Source organism: Motacilla alba, chromosome 1A, assembly GCF_015832195.1.
Source record: "Motacilla alba alba isolate MOTALB_02 chromosome 1A, Motacilla_alba_V1.0_pri, whole genome shotgun sequence".
NCBI classification, from domain to species: domain Eukaryota; kingdom Metazoa; phylum Chordata; class Aves; order Passeriformes; family Motacillidae; genus Motacilla; species Motacilla alba.
Window position 1 is genome coordinate 503,561 of NC_052031.1, and position 18,768 is coordinate 522,328.

Genomic DNA, 18,768 nt, shown 5'->3' on the forward strand with positions numbered 1-18,768 from the left:
TTCCCAAAGGGAATTGGCATTTTGCAGCAGCAGCAGCAGCAGCAGCAGCAGCAGCAGCAGCAGCAGCAGGATGGAAGGGCTCAGTCAGTGCCAGCACATCCGGGGCTGGAATGGTGCAGCTGTGGGTCCCGGCACAGCACCGGGGGGCCTGTGCTGGTGACCCCCTTTTTGGGGTGACCCCTTCTTGAGGTGACTCCTTCTTGGGGTGACTCCTTTTTTGGGGTGACTCCTTTTTTGGGATCATCCCTTTTTGGATGACTCCTTTTTTGGGGTGACCCCTTCTTGGGGTGACTCCTTTTTTGGGATCGTCCTTTTTTGGATGACTCCTTTTTGGGGTGGCTCCTTTTTTGGGGTGACTCCTTCTTGGGGTGACCCCTTTTTGGGTGACTCCTTTTTTGGGATTGTCCCTTTTTAGGATGACCCCTTTTCAGGCTGACCCCTTCTTGGGGTGACTCCTTTTTGGGGTGGTCCCACACAGCTGCAGACCTGTGAGCTGCTCCAAAGGAGCTTTGGGGAGGGCTCACATCCCGCCTCCATGGCGCATCCAGGACAGGATGGCACTGTGGATCCCAGCATGGCTTAGGAATGGCGCTGGTGCTGGGGGGTCTGTGCTGGTTGTCCCTTTTGGGATGGTCCCTTTTTGGGGTGGTCCCTTTTTGGGGTGGTCCCCTTTTGGGGTGGCCCCATTTTGGGGTGGTCCCAGTGGCTGCAGACCCGGAGGAGCTTTGTGGGGGGCTCAGATCCTGCCCCCACGGCTCCTTCAGGAATTCCCTGCTGGCCCCTGAGCCCCTGGCACTGCCGGGAGGTGCCGGGGCCACCCAGGGCTTTGCCGTCCTGCTTCCTGTGCTCCGGCGGGATGGGATTAGGGATTTAACAGCCCGTGCCAGACAGACACTTAACTAAGCCATAAATTTGGAGTTCGTTAGTGAGGATTAATTAGTGTTTGCACAGGGCTTTGCAGCGCGGAGCCGCGCTCGGTGTCGGAGCTCTGCCGTGACCTTGGCGAGGGTGGGAGCGTCTCCGGGCCCAGATCCATCAGATCCCGCTGACAGAAGGGTCTGGGGTCACCCCGAGGATCTGGGGACTGGGAATGCTCCAAGAGCCCGTGGTCAGGGGCTGGAAGATTGGAAAGGGGAGCTGTGCTCCCCTGGGAAGGGGCAGAGAGAGAGGCTGGTGGTGCCCTGTTAGCTCCTCTGTGCTTGTTCTGAGCTCCCACAGCTCCAGGGGCTGGAGCAGCGCCTGGGAACTGCTTTGGGATCTGCTTTGGGGCCTGCTGTGGGGGCAGGAGGTGCCAAAGTTCCCAGGGATTCCCTCGCAGGCTCCATCCCGTTCCCATCACCGGCACTGGCCGGGGATCCCCTCTCTGGATCCATCCTGTTCCCATCACTGTCCCTGGCTGTGGGTTCCCGGGGATCCCCTCTCTGGATCCATCCCATTCCCAGTTCCCATCACTGTCCCTGGCTGTGGGTTCCTGGGATCCCCTGTCTGGATCCATCCTGTTCCCATCACTGTCCCTGGCTGTGGGTTCCTGGGATCCCCTGTCTGGATCCATCCCGTTCCCATCACTGTCCCTGGCTGTGGGTTCCTGGGATCCCCTCTCTGGATCCATCCCATTCCCATGACTGTCCCTGGCTGTGGGTTCCCTGGGATCCCCTCTCTGGATCCATCCCATTCCCATCACTGTCCCTGGCTGTGGGTTCCTGGGATCCCCTCTCTGGATCCATCCCGTTCCCATCACTGTCACAGCCTGTGGGTTCCCTGGGATCCCCTGTCTGGATCCATCCTGTTCCCATCACTGTCCCTGGCTGTGGATTCCTGGGGATCTCCTCTCTGGATCCATCCCGTTCCCATCACTCTCCCTCTCTGTGGGTTCCTGGGATCCCCTGTCTGGATCCATCCCATTCCCATCACTGTCCCTGGCTGTGGGTTCCTGGGATCCCCTCTCTGGATCCATCCCGTTCCCATCACTGTCCCTGGCTGTGGGTTCCCGGGGATCCCCTCTCTGGATCCATCCCATTCCCATCACTGTCCCTGGCTGTGGGTTCCTGGGATCCCCTCTCTGGATCCATCCCTTTCCCATCACTGTCCCTGGCTGTGGGTTCCTGGGGATCTCCTCTCTGGATCCATCCTGTTCCCATCACTCTCCCTCTCTGTGGGTTCCTGGGATCCCCTCTCTGGATCCATCCCGTTCCCATCCCGGTCGATGCAGGCAGAGGAGGGGATGTCTCCAAGGAGCAGTCCAGGAATGAGCGGCGTCAAGGACTGTAAACTCTGCCCAAGCCTCGCTCACTGGGGAGGAGCCGAGTGCCGCCGCCCGTGTCCGCCCGCTCCCGCTCCATCTGCCTCCGCTCCTCCCTTTCCAGCTGCTTTGGGCTGATCTCCCTCTTTGCCACGATTTCCTCCCCAGCTCAGGGAGGTGTGAGGGGGCCGTGCCCACAGCACGGTGTCAGCCAGACTGCCCAGGGCCATCCTCCACCGGGGCTGGCTTGCGTTGAGTTGGGTCGGGTTGCTTTGGGCTGTGTTGGGTCATGCTGGGTCACTTTGCGTTGGGTCATGTTGAGTTACTCTGTGTTGTGTTGGGTCACTTTGGGTCACATTGGCTCACTTTGGGTTGTGTTGGCTCACTTTGGGTCACGTTGGCTCAATTTGGGTCACGTTGGCTCACTTTGGGTTGTGTTGGTTCACTTTGGGTTGTGTTGGGTCACTTTGGGTTGTGTTGGGTCACTTTGGGTTGTGTTGGTTCACTTTGGGTTGTGTTGGGTCACTTTGGGTTGTGTTGGGTCACTTTGGGTCACGTTGGCTCACTTTGGGTTGTTTGGGTCACTTTGGGTCACTCCATGTTGGGTCACTTTGGGTTGTGTTGGGTCACTTTGGGTCACATTGGCTCAATTTGGGTCACGTTGGCTCACTTTGGGTCACGTTGGCTCACTTTGGGTTGTGTTGGGTCACTTTGGGTTGTGTTGGGTCACTTTGGGTCATGTTGGCTCAATTTCGGTTGTTTTGGGTCACTTTGGGTCACTCCATGTTGGGTCACATTGAGTTACTCTGTGTTGTGTTTGGTCACTTTGGGTTTTGTTGGCTCACTTTGGGTTATGTTGGGGTACTTAGGGTCATGTTGGGTTACACTGGATTCTGTTGGGTCACTTTGGGTCATGTTGGCTCACTTTGGGTTGTGTTGGGTCACTTTGGGTCACTTCATGTTGGGTCACGCTGAGTTACTCTGGGTTGTGTTGGGTCACACTGGGTCATTTTGGGTCACTTTGGGTCACAGTGAGTTACACTGGGTTGCTTTGGGTCACAGTGGGTCATTTTGAGTCACACTGGGTCATTTTGGGTCACTTTGAGTCACTTCAGGTCATATTGAGTTACACTGGGTTGCTTTGGGTCACACTGGGTCACTTTGGGTCATGTTTTGTTACACTGGGTCGTGTTGGGTGGTGTTGGATTGCGTTGGGTCGAATCCCCATTTCCTTTGGGAGTCTCCCCTTTTTGCTCAGCCTTTGCAGGGATGTGACTGCGGGAGATGCCCTTGGACAGGGGCTGGACACCCTGGGGGGGTCACCCCCACCCCAAATTCCCACCATCCCGTTCCCTCCTGGAGCTGTCGCTCAGGGATGTCCGACCTGGCACCCCGAGGCTGCCGGCACCTTCTCCTGGGGGATGTCGGGGTTATCCCGGGGTCCCCTCGGGGTCCAGCGGAGCCTGGACTGGGATGTGGAACTGGGGGGGCAGCGGGGCAGATTTGGGAATCCCCTGACCCAAGCCCCCTCTCTCGGCAGGACAAGAACAGGAAGCTGAGGCCCCTCTACGACATTCCCTACATGTTCGAGGCCCGGGAGTTCCTGCGCAAGAAGCTCATCGGGAAGAAGGTACGGAGGGAGGGACGAGGCTGGGACGAGGCTGGGGATGAGGGGAGAAGGGATGGGACGGGGCTGGGGATGAGGGAATGAAGGGGGGGATGAGTCTGATGCTGGCGGTGCTGCCCTGTGGCTCCATACAGGAGCCTCTCCCTGGAAAATTCCGGGATGCCCCCAAGCCTGGCGTGCCCCTCGGGGTGTTGCACTCCCCATTTCCCAGGAATTCCGCCTCGCTTCTCCCTTTGTTTCCCTGGCTGTTTTCCGAGTCTGGTTCACAGCAATTCCGGGAATGAGGAATGTGTTAACCAGCGGAGCGAACGCTCCGGATGCAATTTTCCAATGCTCATAAAACGGTCAAATAAAATCAATTCCCTTCGTGGCGCGGCCGTCGCTGCTCGTCGGGGCTGCTTCGGTGCCTAATTGGATCTTTCCAGCTCGGAGCCTGCCCGGGCAGTCCGCAAAAACAGGGAAAGGGGGAAAGAGCAGCTTGGGAGATTTTTTTAATGGGAAATCTGGTGCTTCCCGGAGTTGGAAAAGAACGTGGGAGTGTTGGTGGGATTTGTGATGGGAGCGCCGGGTCTGGAATGGGATTCTGGCACCTGGGGTTACTGGTGCCAGGTTTCTGCCATCCGCCGTTGCTGTGCCCTGTGTTGGCTCAAGGACTGGAATTGGCTCTGGCACTGGGTGCCTTTGGAGGGTGACCTTGGGGATCCCTGAGATTCCAGGCTGTTCTGGGATTAAGGGAGCTCAGCCTGCCCTGGTTCCTGGCCTGCCTCAGGAGCTCCGTCCATCCCCGTCACTCCGGGGCCCATCCTTGTAGATCCTTTCCCTGTGCCTTAGGAGTCTCCTGTGGACACATCCCGTCCCATCCCATGGATCCCATCCCATGGATACCATCCCATGGATCCCATCCTGTCTCATCCCGTGGATCCCATCCCATCCCATCTCATCCCATGGATCCCGTCCCATCCCATCCCATGGATCCCATCCCATCCTATCCCATGGATCCCATCCCATCCCATGGATCCCATCCTGTCCCATCCCGCTGGAATGCTGGCTCAGCCCTGACGTTGCTTTCCGAAACAATTGCCTCTGGAGAAAGCACCGAGGGGGATGAGGAAGGATCCATCCCTGTTGTGGCTGCCACGGCTCCATCTCCTCCAGCTCCTGTTGGGCTGTGGGAATCCCCCTCTGAACTCCTGCTCCCTGGGAAGAGATGGAAGGCAATGTGTTTTCCTCTTGCCCTCCCATTCCTGAGCAGCGGGAGTTTTCCAGGCTGGGATTTCATGGCACGCAAGGGCTGGATTTGGGCATTTTGGCTCTTGTGCCGGAGCCTCTCCCCGCGCCGCTGTGTCCTTCCCAGCCGCTGGAATTTGCCCGGCGGCGTGGGGTGAACCGGAGCCGGCGCCCGGCTGCCCAGGCCACTATGGATTTGTGGAATAAATCCGTGGAGCGTGTCGGGAAGGGCCGTCTCCTCCGCCCATCGATCGCGCCGCGCTGCGGAGCGGCTCCGGGTAATTGCGCCGGGCGCAGGAGATGGATCGTGGCTCTTCCCTAATTAACTCTGGGATTAATCGCTCGGGTGGAGGGAGCCGGCAAGGGAGAGCTCCGGGATGAAAATTCCCTGTGCAGGGAAGCGGTGCCTCCCTGTCCTTGCCAGCTGCTCCGGGGGAAAGAAAGGGGGGGCTCCCTGGGGTGTGCCAGGACCCCGTCCCTGTGCCACATCCTGTCCCATCCCTGTGTCCCTGTGCCCCATCCCTGTGCCCCATCTCTGTGTCCCATCCCTGTGTCCCATCCCTGGATCACATCCCTATGTCCAATCCCTGTGTCCAATCCCTGTGCCCCATCCCTGTGTTGCATCCTATCCCATCCCTGTGTCCCATTCCTGTGTCCCATCCTGTCCCACCCCTGTGTCCCATCCCTGTGCCCCATCCCTGTGTTCCCATCCCTGTGTCCCATCCCTGTGTCCCATCCCTGTGTTCCCATCCTGTCCCATCCCTGTGTCCCATCATTCCCACCCCTGTGTCCCATCCCTGTGTTCAATCCCTGTGTCCCATCCCTGTGTCCCATCCTGTCCCATCCCTGTGTTCCCATCCCTGTGTCCCATCCCTGTGTCCAGTCCCTGTGCCCCATCCCTGTGTTCCATCCCTGTGTTCCCATCCCTGTGTCCCATCCTTGTGCCCCGTTCTGTCCCGTCCCTGTGTCCCATCCTGTCCCATCCCTGTGTCCCATCATTCCCACCCCATCCCTCTCGGGAAGGCTGATTCCAGCCAGGAATGCTGCCCATCTCCAGAGCCCTGAGTGGTTTCCCTGTGGTTTTCCAGAGCATTCTCCTGTCTGGTCCCCTCAGATGCTTCCAGGGATTCCCCTTTTGGGGTTACAGCAGCAGCAATCCCAGCAGTGCTGGGGAGCAGGGCTGGGATGAAACAGGGATGGGTTGGACCAGGGAAAACCTTCTCCCCGGGAGCACCATCCCAGTCCCAGGGGAAGGGAAGGCTTTGGCAAACTGCAGGATTTTTGGAATGTCGGACAATTTTTCCTGCGTCTCATGGGAGCTCGGGAGCTCTGGGAGAGCTCGGCACAGCAGTGATGCCCAGGGGGGATTTTGGGAAGATCCCAGTTCGTGATGCAGCCAGGGGCAGTGGGGGCTCATCCCTCGGGAAGCTGCGCCGTGCCTGAGCCGGGGTGCGGGATGCTGTGGTGGGATGCGGGATGCTGTTCCCGGGGTGCGGAATGCCGTTCCCGGGGTACTGGATGGCGTTCCCGGGATGCGGGATGCCGTTCCCGGGGTGCGGAATGCCGTTCCCGGGGTACGGGATGGCGTTCCAGGGGTGCGGGATGCCGTTCCCGGGGTGCGGGATGCGGGATGCCGTTCCCGGGGTGCGGGATGCCGTTCCCAGGATGCGGGATGCTGTTGTGGGATGCGGGATGCTGTTCCCGGGGTGTGGGATGCCGTTCCCGGGGTACGGGATGCCGTTCCCGGGGTGCGGGATGCCATTCCCGGGATGCGGGATGCCGTTCCCGGGAATGCGCCGGGAATTTGCGGGAGCCGGGGCGGCTTTGCCAGCTCTGGAGCGTCACGGGGACGGCTGCGTCAGCCGCCGCTTCCACGTGTGGCGCTGGGCAGGATTTGGCTGCCGGGGAGGATTTGGCCGCTCGCAGCCGAACCGGGAGAGCTGCTGGGGAGCGCGGTTTTCCCGCCCGGATTGCGCCTGGAATCCGCGGCTGCTGCAGTGGGCTGGGCTGGCCCCGGCGCGGGGAGGGGGCAGCGGCAGGGGATTATTGCCGCCGCAGCGATCCCAAATTCAGGCGCCTCTCCTTTCCCTGCACCCATCGCCCTCCCCGCGACGCCTCCCAGCCCGGCGCTTCCATGGTTATCCCGCTCCAAGGTCAATCCTGCCCCGGGGGTCTCCGTGGCCCCTCCGGCAGCCGCTGGAGCGGGAGGGAGGAGGGAGCTGGATCCTGCTGGATCCGCTCCTGGCGATGCCGGCGGCGCTGGAGGCTCCCGGGGGCTGCTGGCGAGCATCCTTGTTCCACATCCCGGCCTTTTCCAGGAGGGATGACGGGAGGATGGAGAGGTGGAGGGCGTCAGGGAAGCGGAGCCGGCTCCCGCTCGCCATTCCCAGGAAATCCCGCTGGCCGCAGCAGGATGCGTGCCGTGGGGGGGCTGGGATGAGCCGGCCCTCGGGAGGGAAATCGCTGCTCCAGGGGGAGAACGTTTCCCTGGATCTTCCCTGCAGGGTCCCCGCGGTGCCCCCTGCAGCCCCCATCCCGCCGGGATCATCCCGCACATTCCTGCTCCCATCCCCTGGCCCCCCCAGCTCTCCGGGAGCCTCCTCCCGCACGGGAGGGACACGGGGGGCGCCCACCCCCCCGAGCCCCCCGCCAGCCCCTTCCCAGCCCCCCCGGCCCTTCCACCCGGCACGAGCTGCCAGGGAAGTAAAAATATTCCCGGGAGCGGGTGACGCCGCCGGGCCGGGAGATCCGCGGGCGGGCGGGGTATTTTTAGCCCGGCAGGTCTGGGCTGCCACCCACCCCCCATCTGTCCCCCCCCGGCCCCCCCGTGTCCCCGCGGCCCCTCGGAGCCCCCCGTGGGATGGGGGAATAGCAGGGAATGGCACCGGCACGGCCCCGGGCCCACCCCGCCCTCCCCATCCCAAAGGTGGGGCTGCTCCCGGCCCTTCCCGGCGGGGTGAGCCCCCCTTCCCCCTCTTCAGGCAGCCCCCGGGAAGGGGGTCCCTGCCCCCGCTGTCCCCCCTGGGATGGGGACATGTCCCCACTGCCTGGAGTCCCGAGGCTGGAGCGCGGGATGTGTCTGGAATGTCCCTTTGTGTCCCCCCAGCCCAGACTGGGGCTGGAACTGGGACAGGACCACGGGGGGTGCCTCCCCCACCATGGGGCCAGCTGGAGACACCGTGGCAGGGGCCACACCCTGGGGACAAGGAGCTGGGGACAGCCTCATTAGGACCCTGCTCCTGGGGACAGTGAGGCAGGAGCCCCATCCTGGGAACAGCGTTGTTGGGAACAACCCCAGTGGTCCCTGATGCTGGGGACAAGGCCAGGGCCCGTGTCCTGGGGACCCCATCCTGTTCCTGCCATGTCCTGGGACCCTCAGCTCCGTGCTGGTGAGCCCAGGCAGTGAGTGCTGGGGTGCCAGGTCCCTGTGGGTTCCAGGTCCCTGTGGGTGCAGGGTCCCTGTCGGTGCCACGTCACTGTGGCTTCCAGGTCCCCATGGGTTCCAGGTCCCCGTGGGTTCCAGGTCCCCATGGGAGTAGGGTCCCTGTGGGGTTCCAGTTCCCTGTGGGTGCCAGGTCCCCATGGGTGCAGGGTCCCCATGGGTTCCAGGTCCCTGTGGGTGCGTGGTCCCCATGGGTTCCAGGTCCTTGTGGGTTCCAGGTCCCTGTGGGTTCCAGATCCCTGTGGGTTCCAGATCCCTGTGGGTTCCAGGTCCCCCTGTGGGTTCCAGGTCCCCCTGTGGGTGCCAGGTCCCCATGGGTTCCAGGTCCCCATGGGTGTAGGGTCCCCGTGGGTGCCTGGTCACTGTGGGTTCCAGGTCCCTGTGGGTGCGTGGTCCCCATGGGTTCCAGGTCCCTGTGGGTTCCAGATCCCTGTGGGTTCCAGGTCCCTGTGGGTTCCAGGTCCCCCTGTGACTGCCAGGTCCCCATGGGTTCCAGGTCCCTGTGGGTGCCTGGTCCCCGTGGGTGCGTGGTCCCCATGGGTTCCAGGTCCCTGTGGGTGACATTGGTGGCAGTGGCCGCTCAGAGCCCGCGCGGTGCCGCCGTTCCGGGCTGGATGCGCTCCCGGGAGCGGAGCTGCTGGAGTGATTTAATCCACCCTGACTGCAGCTGACCTTGGAAAGCCGCCCAGGCGCGGCTCCGGCTGCTCCGGGGGGAGCGGAGCCCAGGGGTGCCAGGGGGTCCCTGCACCCCCAGCCTTTCCCGGCCCCTCCACGGGCACGTCGCCCTTGGATCCCGGGAATGCTTTGCCTGCTGTCCCCGGTGCCGGTGCCACGTCTGGTGTCACACAGACCCCGGCCTGCCCTCAGATGATCCCGGGCGTTGTCCCTGCAGCTCCGTGTCCCTCCAGCTGAGCAGCACCCCCAGGGCCTTTCCCAGCTTTCCGCGTCTGGAGCATTCCATGGGGCTGGTGTGATCCAAGGGAGGACATGGAACTTCATGGAATCATGGAACGGTTCCAGCCCTGCCATGGCAGGGGCACCTTCCCCTATCCCGAGTGGCTCCAAGCCCCATCCAGCCTGGCCTTGAGCACTTCCAGGGATCCAGGGGCAGCCACACCCTGTGCCAGGGCTCCTCTTGGCCTTGTGGAACCTCATCCCATTGTCCTCGTCCCACGGATCCGACCTGTCCAGGTCCCTCTGTGGAGCCTTCCTGCCCCTGGGCACACCTGATACAGTGGGATACACACCAGAGGGCTTTCCTGTTGAGGGATGACCCCATCCCATCCCATGGATCCCATCCCATGGATCCCACCCCCCCCCGTCCCATGGATCTCATCCCATCCCATGGATCCCATCCCATCCCATGGATCTCATCCAGTGGATTCCATCCCATGGATCCCATCCCATCCCATGGATCCCATCCCACCCCATGGATCCCATCCCATCCCATCCCATCCCATCCCATCCCATCCCATGGATCCCATCCCACCCCATGGATCCCATCCCATCCCATCCCATCCCATCCCATCCCATCCCATCCCATCCCATCCCATCCCATCCCATCCCATGGATCCCATCCCATCCCATCCCACCCCATGGATCCCATCCCATCCCATCCCGTGGATCCCATTCCATCCCATGGATCCCATCCCATCCCATGGATCCCATCCCATCCCATTCCATCCCATGGATCCCATCCCATCCCATCCCATGGATCCCATCCCGTGGATCCCATCCCACCCCATGGATCCCATCCCATCCCATGGATCCCATCCCGTGGATCCCATCCACCCCATGGATCCCATCCCACCCCATGGATCCCATCCCATGCCATGCCAGTCTCTCCTGGCTCCTCCCTGGGATCCCCCGTTCCCCCCGGCTGCTCCGCCGCCGCCTCTCCCCGTTCCCGGTGCCGCATCCCGAGCCAGGTGTTTCCCACGCCAGCCGCTCCTGAGCCAGACATCTCAAAAGCCCTGGAGCAGCTGAATTCCCAACCTGCCTCTCGGAGTAATCGGCGTCTCTTTTTCCCCTCCAGTGGTTCCGACGGGAGCTTTGCTGCGAGGAATCGCTGTAACCGCTCCCCTTAATTGGCTCTTTCCTGCCGGAGCCCCCTCTCCGCGCGGAAAAGCCGCGGCTCCGGCGCCCTGCCAGACGCTCCGGCCCTTTTTGCATTTTGATGTTGCTTTAATGAGTGATTTTCGGGATGAGCCGAGGCTTTGGAGGGGTTCAGGGATGCTCCTGCCTCGCCTGTCTGGCTGCCTTTGGCTCAGCGCGGCTCCGGCCATGCGGAACGGGAACAGGAGTCGGAACGGGCCTGGGAAAAGTCCAGAGGGGCCAGTCCAGCCCTGAGGCAGCAGCACTGGGATGTCCCCAAAGATCCCCACATCGTCCCCGTGTCACCCCCTCTGCCCCAGAGCCTCGGGGTGTTCCAGCTGATGCCAGGAAAGCATCAGGGATGGAGCTTCCCTGGGGAACCTGAGGGGTGGGATTGGGTGGGATTTTCACGGAAATGGGGCCTGCAGATGTGGAATGTGATGCAGGAAACTGCTGGGGGGTGATGGCCAGGAGGAGGGAAGGCTCCAGGGGGACCTTCCAGGGCCTGCAGGGGCTCCAGGAGAGCTGCAGAGGGACTGGGGACAAGGCCTGCAGGGACAGCACCCAGGGAATGGCTGCCAGTGCCAGAGGGCAGCCATGGATGGGATCTTGGCCATGAGGAATTCCTGGCTGGGCTGGAATTGCCAGAGCAGCTGGGGCTGCCCCTGCATCCCTGCAGTGCCCCAGGCCAGGCTGGACACTGGGGCTGGAGCAGCCTGGGACACTGGCAGGTGTCCCTGCCATGGCAGGGTGGCACTGCAGGGGCTCTGGGGTCCCTGCCCACCCAAACCATTCCAGGATTCCCTGATCCCTGCATGTCCCAGCTGGTCCCAAGCCCTGGTGCAGTGGAGGTGATGCATCCAGCAGGATCTGCCCCCAAGGTGTTCCCAATCCCTGTCTGGGATCCCGGATCAGTGGCAGCGTTGTCCCAGTCCCTCCCCGCTGTGGCAGAGCCGTGGGGGCACCATGGCATTCCAGGCTCGGGATGCTCCCTGCCCTGCCCCAGCCCTTCCCATCCCCCCTGGACACCCTGATTCCAGGGCACAGCCCCAGCAGAGCGGGAAGCGCCTCTCCCATCCCCCTGTCCCGGCGGGAATGTCGCGTCCATAAACCGGGAAGTGCTGGGGCCGCCGCACCTCGGGATCCCCCCGGAGCTCGGGGACACCTGGCAGGTGCCAGGATCCCAGCTGGGACCTTGTCCTGCCTGGAAGCTCTGGTGGTGCCAGAGCCGCTGGGAAACGGCTCCGTTCCCTGGGCGTGGAGAAGGAGAGGGGCTGGCAGTGGGAATGTGGGCACGGGGATGGGGATGGGGATGGGGATAAGGGCCTGGCTGGCTGATTCCAGAGATTTGGGCATGGAGAGGATGATGAGGATGAGAATGAGGATGAGGATGAGGATGGGGATGGGGATGGGGATGGGGATGGGGATGGGGATGAGGATGAGAATGAGGATTAGGATGGGGATGGGGATGAGGATGGGGATGGGGATGGGGAGAATGAGGATGGGGATGAGGGTGAGGATCAGGATGAGGATGAGGAAGAGGATGATGATGGGGATGGGGGTGAGGATGAGTACCTGGCTGGCTGATGCCGGGGCCTTGACCCAGGGGCAGTGCTGGCCCTGAGCCGTTCCCCGTTCCCTGTTCCAGGTGAACGTTTCCGTGGATTACATCCGCCCCGCCAGCAGCGCCACCGACACCGTGCCGGCCTTCTCGGAGCGCACCTGTGCCACCGTCTCCATCGGCGGAATGTGAGTCAGCCCTGCCACTGGCCTTCCACCTGGCCTTCCACCTGGCATTCCCACCTGGCATTCCCACCTGGCCTTCCACCTGGCCTTCCACCTGGCATTCCACCTGGCATTCCACCTGGCATTCCCACCTGGCATTCCCACCTGGCCTTCCACCTGGCCTTCCACCTGGCCTTCCACCTGGCATTCCCACCTGGCATTCCCACCTGGCATTCCCACCTGGCCTTCCACCTGGCATCCACCTGGCATTCCACCTGGCATTCCACCTGGCATTCCCACCTGGCCTTCCACCTGGCCTTCCACCTGGCATTCCCACCTGGCCTTCCACCTGGCATTCCACCTGGCATTCCCACCTGGCCTTCCACCCGGCCTTCCACCTGGTCTCACACCTGGCATTCCCACCTGGCATTCCCACCTGGCCTTCCACCTGGCATTCCCACCTGGCATTCCCACCTGGCCTTCCACATGGCCTTCCACCTGGCCTTCCACCTGGCATTCCCACCCGGCCTTCCACCTGGTCTCCCACCTGGCATTCCCACCTGGCCTTCCACCTGGCCTTCCACCTGGCCTTCTACCTGGCATTCCCACCTGGCATTCCCACCTGGCATTCCCACCTGGCCTTCTACCTGGCATTCCCACCTGGCATTCCCACCTGGCCTTCCACCTGGCATTCCCACCTGGCCTTCCACCTGGCATCCACCTGGCATTCCACCTGGCCTTCCACCTGGCCTTCCACCTGGCCTTCCACCTGGCATTCCCACCTGGCCTTCCACCTGGCATTCCCACCTGGCATTCCACCTGGTCTCACACCTGGCATTCCCACCTGGCCTTCCACCTGGCATTCCCACCTGGCATTCCCACCTGGCCTTCCACCTGGCCTTCCACCTGGCATTCCCACCTGGCATTCCCACCTGGCCTTCCACCTGGCCTTCCACCTGGCATTCCACCTGGCATTCCACCTGGCATTCCCACCTGGCATTCCCACCTGGCCTTCCACCTGGCCTTCCACCTGGCCTTCCACCTGGCATTCCCACCTGGCATTCCCACCTGGCATTCCCACCTGGCCTTCCACCTGGCATCCACCTGGCATTCCACCTGGCATTCCACCTGGCATTCCCACCTGGCCTTCCACCCGGCCTTCCACCTGGTCTCACACCTGGCATTCCCACCTGGCCTTCCACCTGGCCTTCCACCTGGCATTCCCACCTGGCCTTCCACCTGGCATTCCACCTGGCATTCCCACCTGGCCTTCCACCCGGCCTTCCACCTGGTCTCACACCTGGCATTCCCACCTGGCCTTCCCACCTGGCCTTCCACCTGGCATTCCCACCTGGCATTCCCACCTGGCCTTCCACATGGCCTTCCACCTGGCCTTCCACCTGGCATTCCCACCCGGCCTTCCACCTGGTCTCCCACCTGGCATTCCCACCTGGCCTTCCACCTGGCCTTCCACCTGGCCTTCTACCTGGCATTCCCACCTGGCATTCCCACCTGGCATTCCCACCTGGCCTTCTACCTGGCATTCCCACCTGGCATTCCCACCTGGCCTTCCACCTGGCATTCCCACCTGGCCTTCCACCTGGCATCCACCTGGCATTCCACCTGGCCTTCCACCTGGCCTTCCACCTGGCCTTCCACCTGGCATTCCCACCTGGCCTTCCACCTGGCCTTCCACCTGGCATTCCCCCCTGGCCTTCCACCTGGCATTCCCACCTGGCATTCCCACCTGGCCTTCCACATGGCCTTCTACCTGGCATTCCCACCTGGCATTCCCACCTGGCATTCCCCCCTGGCCTCTCCACCCTGCCAGGGCTCGGTGGGGTTGGAGGGTGGCTCGCCCCCCGCTTGGCCTGGGATCAGCCCCCATTCCCGATATCCAGTGTTGGGATTCTGTGGGGTACCTTGGGATGCTGCTGTCTGGATCCCCCTCACCTGCCCCTCCACAGCTGCATCAGTGTTGGGGGTTATCGGGATCAGGTTCCCCCCAATCCAGCTCCCTCGGGGATGGCTTTGGAGGAGTAATCCCTGCTGTGTGTCCCGGGATGTTTGTCCTTCCCAAGGGACCCCTCCCTGATTTCCCTTCTCCATGAGAAGGTGCAGGAGTGGGGAGTGTTCCAGAGCAGCTTCCCCTCAGCCAAAACTTGTGATTTTCCTCCTCGGGGCACGGGGTGCCAATGCCTCTGGCACATCCCTGTGGATAGGCCGAGCCTGTGGCACATCCCTGGGGATAGGCCGAGCCTCCAACACATCCCTGGGGATAGGCCGAGCCTCTGGCACATCCCTGGGGATAGGCCAAGCCTCCAACACATCCCTGGGGATAGGCCAAGCCTCCAACACATCCCTGGGGATAGGCCGAGCCTCCAACACATCCCTGGGGATAGGCCGAGCCTCTGGCACATCCCTGGGGATAGGCCGAGCCTCCGGCTGGCAGTGGCTCCGGGAGCTGCGTAGGGAGGATTTGTCATAGGCCCTTGGTTGCTTTCCCAGTTTTTTTTCCCGGTAGCAGCTATTTTGGAAAGCACCCAAAGCGCTGCAGCGCTGCCTTTCCCTCCCTGATCCAGGGGCTGCGAGAGCTGCGCTTCCCTGCCTTCCCTTCCCTGCACAGTCTGGGAGAGCTGCCTTCTGCTGCTCCCTGACCCCAGGGATGGGAGAGCATTCCTGGGATGTTCCACAGCATCCCTGCATTCCTGGGATGTTCCACAGTGCCTGTGCCATTCCTGGGATATCCCAGCAGTGCCTGTGCCATTCCCAGTGCTGCATCCCAGGATGTTCCACAGTGCCTGTGCCATTCCCGGGATGTTCCAGCAGTGCCATTCCCGGCGCTGCATCCCGGGATGTTCCACAGTTCTGTGCCATTCCTGGGATGTTCCAGCAGTGCCATTCCCGGCGCTGCATCCCGGGATGTTCCAGCAGTGCCATTCCCGGCGCTGCATCCCGGTATGCCGGGGGTGGAACAGAGCAGGGTCTGTGTCCCGAGGCCCTTGCCAGGCTGGCATGGAGCAGGGAATAAAGCCTGGCTTGTCCTCCCGGAGTGTCCGCCCGGCATCTGGGCTGGGCTGAGCCTGCTTGGAATTCCGGGCACGGCGGCGCCGGGGCGGGAGCCAGGGCAGGAGCTGCAGCCCCAATCCCAGCTCCGGGCACTGGGGCTGGGGGGCTGGAGCACAAACCCGGCTTTTCCTGCTGGATCCCTGCTCATCTCCCAGCCTGGGTCCCTTCCTGGATCCCTGCCCATCTCCCAGCCCCTATCCCTGCCTGCATCCTGCCCATTTTCCTGTCTGGATCCCTGCCTGCATCCCTGTCTATCCCTGCTTGTGTCACTCCCTGGATCCCAGGATCCCTCCATCCCACTTCTCCCTTCCATCTCCTCCAAGTTTTGGGCGTGATCCCTGCCCTAGGAATGCTGGTGGATTCCACAGCATCCCAGAGCATCCCGTAGGATCCCGGGGCATCCCTCAGTTCTCACAGCATCCTGCACAATTCCGTAGCATCCCACAGCATCCTGCATCATCCTCAGGAAAAAAAGCTCCTAGAAATCCCTAATCCCACATTTCAGGAGCACCCTGTGCTGTAATTCCAGGTGCAATTCCTGGCAGGAGTGGGGGATCCCTTCCCTGGGGGCAGCGGGGCCGGATGCTGCAGTTTGGGGTGATTTGGAGTTTGGGGGGTGGGATGGGTTTGGCACCCCTGATCCCAATCGCAATCCTGATCCCAATCCTGATCCATGCCGGGCACTGGCTCTGGTGGGATGAAACCCCTCCAAAACTTCCTCTGGGAAAGGAAATGTGGGAGGAGCTTAAAAATGGACATTTTTGGCTTGACGTTCCCGAATTGGCATTATCCAGCCTAAGGAGATTGTTCCCATCGTATTCCCAGTCTTTAATTTGGGATCTGGGATTAACTGGGGGAGGCTCCTTCCATCCAGGCCACAGCTCCAGCTCCGTTCCAGGGCTTTGCTGGGAGGTGGGAATGCGGGGTGCCTCCCAGGGAGCCAGGCTGGAGCAGGGGCTGGAATTCACGGGCTGGAATTCCTTCTCTGAGCCGTTATCCTGCCTCCCTCTCCCTCCTTCCCTGGGTGCCAGGATCAGTCCCCGTGGGAATTCTGAGCCTTAAAACCTCTGAACCCCAAAAGAATTTGGGCTTTTCCCGGGATTTCCAGGCCAGTGGAGTGTTCTGGCACTGGGAAGCAGCCAGATTTCATGGCTGGGAATGCTCCAGAGCATCTGGGCTCTCCAGTGGCCCAGGGAGGGGACACGTGGGACACTTTTCCACACCCTTTTCCAGGATGCAGCTGGGGTGGGGGTGGGATGTGTTCAGGATGAGGAGCAGGGTTTGACTGGGATGGGGAGTGGGATGTCTGGGATGGGGAATGTCAGGGAGCGCCGGGAGCCGCCCTGGCCCTTCCCTAGCCTCCCCCAGCTCCTGCTCCTTCCCCAGCATTCCCGGGGTGCCCATTCCCGGGGTGCCCATTCCCAGGGTGCCCATTCCCAGTGCTCAGCATGCCCAGGCTGCTGCAGCTGCTCTGGCTGCAGCGATTCCCTCGCTCGCCAATCCCGAATTTTTTGATTCCTCCCCCTGCTCCGAGACCTAATTTCAGCTCCCGGTGCTGGATTTGCCCTTCCCCCCACTCAGGAAAGGGCACACCCGGGATTCAGGAAGGGATCAGTCCCTCCATCCTCTGGATAGATCCTCTTTTTTGGGAATACAGAGGGAATTAGTGGGGGGGGCGGTGACAGGAGGAGCATTAGGGAAGTGCTGGCGAAGGAGAATTCATGGATTTGCTTAAAGCAGTGGAATGTGATGGATTCACCCCTGCCTGGCACAGGCCCCCCTGCTGATCCCAGAAATCCCAGTTCACTGGGAGAGGCTGCTCCCAGCCCCTTCCCGTGCCAATGGGGGTGGGGGGGTCTCCCTGTCCCAGCCCCCCCAAACCGGTGCCCAAATTCTTTCCCAGAAAAAACGTGGGATGGTGGAATCAAGGAGATTCCCGTGGGCTGGGGGCCATCACCCCTTGGGTTTGGGGGGGGAATCCGGGGGTGCTGTCCCCCCCCAAACCAGTGCCCACCCCCTGCTCCTGGAAAAAAGTGATGGGATTGGGAAATCCAGGAGGAGGCTCCTGTGGGCTGGGAATGCTGAGCCTGCTGGGTTTGGGGTGGGGCGGGAGGGGAGTTGTGGGGTGAGATTCTTGGGGTGAGATTCTTGGGGTGCTCCTGGGAGGCTTCTCCCTGTGGCATGAGCCCAGTTGGGGTCCCCCACTATTCCCTGAGAGCTGCCATGTGTCGCTCCAAGGCCTTCCCTTGGGATGGGATGGGATTGGGTTGGGGTGGGGTGGGATGGGATGGGATGGGATGGGATGGGATGGGATGGGATGGGATGGGATGGGATGGGATGGGATGGGATGGGATGGGATGAGATGGGAGGGGAGGGGAGGGGATGCGACTGGGATGGGATGGGATAGGAGGGGGTGGGACTGGGGTGGAATTGGGCTGGGATAGGATGGGATAGGATGGGACTGGGGTCTCCCTGCCCCGGTTCCAGCCCCAATCCCGTCTCTCTCCTGCAGCAACATCGCGGAGGCGCTGGTCAGCAAGGGCCTGGCCACGGTGCTGCGCTACCGGCAGGACGATGACCAGCGCTCGGCGCACTACGATGAGCTGCTGGCGGCCGAGGCCCGGTGAGCGCGGGGCTGGGGGGCTGCGCGGGGTCCCCTCTGCTCGTCCCCCTGTCACATCCTGTGTCCCCTGTCCTGTGTCCCCTGCCCATTCCTGTGGCTCGAGGTGATTCCCACACAGAGCTGCCCGTGTCCCTGTGTCCCGTCCCCTGGGCACCCGTCTGTCCCCAGGCGTGTCTCAGGTACAGGAGATCCAGGTGTGCACGGCCCAGCCCCCCGTGGAGAGGATCCCGTATCCCGGTGCCCCCCATGTCCGCAGGGATCGCCGCTCCCAGCCCCCCAGGTGTCCCCACGTCCCTGTCCCTCACCCCACGCTGGCCCTGGGATGGCGCTGGCCACCCTTCCCTGCCCGGCCCCGCTCCCTCCGGAGGCGGCTCCGTGGCGGCCGAGCCCGGCGGGAGCGGTGGGATCTCAGCTCCTCCTTGGCAGCAGATCCCGGCACGGTGCCGAGAGCCGGGAAGAGCAGCTTGGAGGGGGCTGCGGCGCCTTCCCGGGCAGGACTGGCTGCTGCGGGAAAAGGCGGCTCGATCCAGGGAAAGCTGCTCCCGTTCCCAGCCAGCCGTGCCCGGGCGGTGGGCGGCCGGCAGATTGCTCGGAGGCTCCTTCCCAACGCCTGGAATGTGCCTTTTGGGGAGCCTGGCAGGGAGTCAGCAGCTCGGAGCTGCAGAGGGGGCACCGGGATACCGGGATACAGGGATCTGGCACCGGGATACCGGGATACAGGA

At 62.6% G+C, this 18,768-nt stretch overlaps 1 protein-coding gene across 1 annotated transcript; it reads left to right on the forward strand.

Annotated features, from left to right (window-relative positions):
- Positions 1-3,614: 3,614 nt before the first annotated feature.
- Positions 3,615-18,076, forward strand: SND1 (staphylococcal nuclease and tudor domain containing 1). Its single transcript, XM_038153587.1, has 4 exons — positions 3,615-3,662; positions 3,780-3,869; positions 12,278-12,378; positions 17,936-18,076. The coding sequence occupies exons 1-4, from the start codon at positions 3,615-3,617 to the stop codon at positions 18,048-18,050; spliced, it is 354 nt and encodes a 117-aa protein (XP_038009515.1). The 3' UTR covers positions 18,051-18,076.
- The last annotated feature ends 692 nt before the right edge of the window (positions 18,077-18,768 follow it).